This window comes from Sinocyclocheilus anshuiensis, unplaced genomic scaffold (assembly GCF_001515605.1).
Source record: "Sinocyclocheilus anshuiensis isolate Anshui unplaced genomic scaffold, SAMN03320099.WGS_v1.1 scaffold860, whole genome shotgun sequence".
NCBI classification, from domain to species: domain Eukaryota; kingdom Metazoa; phylum Chordata; class Actinopteri; order Cypriniformes; family Cyprinidae; genus Sinocyclocheilus; species Sinocyclocheilus anshuiensis.
In genome coordinates, this window is record NW_015548288.1 from 229,189 (window position 1) to 233,276 (window position 4,088).

The following is a 4,088-nucleotide window of genomic DNA, read 5'->3' on the forward strand; positions in this document are numbered from 1 at the left end:
AATTGTTTAAATGTGTAGAATCCACATAAGCTTGTTTTTCATCAACCGGTCAAAATTTACAGCAGGGCATGCAGATTCGGACCGTTTTTGTCCAGACAGAAACTGCACACAGGCTGAATGTAAATATAGGTCTCTGTAAATCCACTCGCTGACAGCAGGTGGCGCTTATGGAAAAACTGAATTAGAGCCCCGTAAAGAGAATTTCCCGTAACCTCCGTGGACAAAGCAGTATTGCGATTAAGAACACTTCCTTTAGGTATTACATGGAGCGAAGATGAAAACAAAATGCCATCGAATCTTTTCTGAAGACAGAAAGTACATTCATATAATTAATTCATTCATATATTAATTTGTATAATTCCCTTAGCACTCTTTTAAAACCTCCCAGCTTTTCCGCCCTGTTTTCACTTAAAACGAAACTACTCTGTTACTCTACTGACTGTTACTGAAAACTGTGCTTTATGCTGGACAGTATTTATCACGAGTTGTTCAAATTGCGGTAATCTAATACGGTTTTAATGATAATTAAAAGATGAAACGGTAAAACTAACCATGGGGAATTTTATCATGATTTATCGTCAAACCGGTAATCGTTACATCCCTAATACCTAGTAAGAAAGACCTTGATTAGCTGGTTCAGGTGTGTTTGATTAGGGTAGGACCTAAACTCTGCAAGACACCGGACCTCCAGGACGGAGTTTGGTGACCCCTGGTCAAGCCTTACACTCAAAATTTTCTAAGATGCAAGTGTATTTTTTAAGTGCCCTTGAAGATGCTTGTGGAGGAATAGGTGGCTGCTTTTGCATTTTAAAATATCTGTTTATGACAAATTCTTCATTTGAGTTGAGGCAACTCTGAGTCCCTAAAAATCACATTATGGAATTATAAATAGGAAAACTGTGAATGCAAACATGTATACTCTTATAAATAAGTAAGATGACTGTGATGGACCAGTATAATAACAACATCTACTACTTGGCAATAAGGAAACAGAACAATTACTACAGCCCATTCCACTAACTTTTACTGTACCATTTGTGTGCACCAGGGATGAGATGTCTTCGCACCCTTCATATTCACTTCAGAAAGACCAAAGCCATACATTAGATTAATTCATTCATTCACTGTAAGAATTTGTTGGTGTGTGTAATTCTACCTCCAGAATTAACCTCTAGATATGTCTAATAAAACGCATCCATAAGCCAAGCGTTCTGGATCCAGCACTAACGCACTGCCCGCAGGGTGAACATCAGGAAATGCTGCGACGAGCCTGGCCTTTTGCCAAAGGAATCAAACACGAGTCCGGGCCAAACCGCAGCAAAGGCTAAATAAACAATGACCTGTGCCGCCTGACAGTAAAAGTGCGTCTGATGAAGAGAGCTTGTAAAAAGGACAGATGTTGTTTAAACAGAACAAATGTACCTTGCAGGTGAACGATTCACAGTTACGAGAAGCGCGTCACTCCAGGGCTTTTAACACACAATGTGAGTGGGGTGAGAGACAATGCTCACCTAAATCAATGACTGAAGCTTACAAACTAGGTATGGTTTCTGTAATGTCTATAGTGGTTAAAGAGTTATGGAACCTCATAGGGAACTTATAAGTTTCAGCTTGATTTTCTTCATCAGTAATGTAAAAAAAAAGTGCAATGGCATAATCATGGCAGGTTGTGACTTCTGCACCACTTTGATTTTACTTTAAAGGGGTCATATGATGCGATTTCAAGTTTTCCTTTCTATTTGGAGTGTAACAAGCTGATTGTGTAAACGAAGTGTTTGAGAGAGGCGGGGCATATAGGACCTACAATAATGTACAGTATTTGAAAAATAATGTGTTTTTTGAACATTAAAGCATGTCAACATATTCTGTTACACCAAATACACAAAATAATGATCTTTAAAAAAGCATCAAAAAATTTAAGCTTAATTGTTGCTTTAAAGTTTTATTTTAGTGGAGTGATTTTTTGTGTTGTATCATTTTGCATCACTGTACTTAACAGTCAAATGTTTACCAGATGGATTCAGGAGTGATTGAAGACATGAGGGCCTCACACATATTGATCATTCTGTCTCACAACTTGGTTATCTATCCTGGCAAAACACACCAGATTTATACCATCAGCTCATTAGTAGAGACTCCAAGATCTGAACTGGGTGTATTAAAACAAGGAAGACCTCCAAAATGAGCAGTAATGGGGTAATTCAGGGCCATGATTGAGAACCACTGATCTAAAGGAAGTGGACTCTAACAATAGGTCTCCAACAAAACAAACACACACACACACACACACACACACACACACACAATAGTCTGGGAGGCAAGATTATAACAACTTCTCTTCTCAATAACAGAAGCTGAAGCCAACTGAGCAGGAAAGAGGTCTCTGCTCTTTGTATAAAAACAACAGATAACTCCGTTTACCTGGACGTCTATTGTTGGGTGGTCGGTGTCCGGTAACCGGAGCACTGGCGCTGTGGCTTCATAGTGCGGGACTGGCCCCGCTGATGACACCTCATCTTTATTTTTCTGGGATATTTCTCGTTTGAGCTCCGAGCGCAGGTCCAGGTAGCAGAAGAGCGTGACGAGGTGCAGAGAGAGCGAGAGGATGAATAAACTCAAAAAGATTTTGCAGTTGTTGCATTGGCTTTGGCACTCACACGCCGTCTGCGTGCGCTCGCGCTCCTCCAACTTCGCCGGCTCGCGCTTCGGTACCATGGCTGCGTGCAGGTCAGTCAGCATTGCTTCTGCATACCGAACTTCCTCGTCCTCTCAGCGACTTTTGGCTTGGACTGGGTGGCGGTGAGCAAGCGCTTCTCTGCGCGATCATCTGGCTTCCTGACCTCGGACTGCGAGGATTCAGGCTGATAACCTACTACGGCCAGCTTCAGGGACCGACCCCTAGCAGCTGATTGGCTGCCTGCGTGACGTCATCTCATTGAGAATCGTACCGCGGAAAAGCGCGGCACTATGATATTCACCAAGACGCGAACAAACATAAATTACTGTAGCGCTAACAATAGCGTCACACGTTCGCTGCCGATTACACAAGATTGGCCATTTTGTAACCCCTGAAAGGAACAGTCTGTAAATAAGTTAGCTGGTGAAGTCAAGAGTTTCCTTATTCGTCCTGTTGTCTCCACATCAGGGTTTTTTCAAACTTCACACACCTCCTCGAGACTCCCAGTATATACATACTTACACTTTAAATAGCCTAACTGGTATCATACATTATAATGCTTAATAAATCATTATTTAGAAAGTTATACATTAGTTAATAATACATACAAATATCATGAAACCCCTGTCTAGAGATCCATAAGAGACCCACAATTGAAAACCCTGGACCTAAATTAGAATTGTAAAAAAAAAAAGTTTCTTGTCAAACTTTCCCTAGCCACATGTTTGTACATTAGGCTTACTCAGTGTGTGCATGTGTGACCGTGCAAGTGTGTGAAGTTCCACATCTTTAAAGTGTTAGAACAGAGGACTGGTAGTGTAATTGTGGCATATGTTGAAAATCAGAGCAAGACTGAGTGTTAAAAGCGGGACAGGACTGCCAATCAAATAAAAACATCAAATGACACACACATGCACAAAAACACACATGAGCACACACTGCTTTTTAAACAACAAAATTATACACATACATGCACTCCAGCTTACACACATTTATCATACTGTCAAGCACCAAAGCACACACACACCATATTAATTTAATTCTAAAATACAGTTATTTATTACTATGACAAAACTCTTCTGCTGCATGCAAACCACAAATTGGTAATATTTGGGTAGTCATATTTCTTTCTATGGCAGTTTTTGCAGACCTGTCACTCTCATCCAATATTGTGAAAAAAAGTGAAACTGTTAGATCTGATAAATCAGCAGAAAAGGGAGGATGAAAGTGGAAGAATGGGTGGTTTACGAAGACATCAGCAGTGTCTGTGTTGTGCCCAATTTCGACCCCCTACCAAATTATTACCCCCCTCGTTAATCGCTACCTGATTGCCTAACCCCAACCCCTCCCTCACACCTACTCTTAAACCTACCAATAGGGAGGTAATAATCTGGTTTTGGGGGGGGGGGGG

The 4,088-nt window shown here is 40.9% G+C and overlaps 1 protein-coding gene across 2 annotated transcripts in view; it reads right to left on the bottom strand.

The window, feature by feature from the left end:
* LOC107655915 (ectodysplasin-A-like) overlaps positions 1–2,832 on the bottom strand; it is a 62,412-nt gene extending 59,580 nt beyond the window's left edge. For both annotated transcript variants that reach the window (XM_016443539.1, XM_016443538.1), the window contains exon 1: positions 2,422–2,832. In XM_016443539.1, coding sequence (XP_016299025.1) covers positions 2,422–2,739 — 318 coding nt within the window. In that variant the 5' untranslated portion in view covers positions 2,740–2,832. The remainder of the gene's footprint in view (positions 1–2,421) is intronic.
* Positions 2,833–4,088: the final 1,256 nt, after the last annotated feature.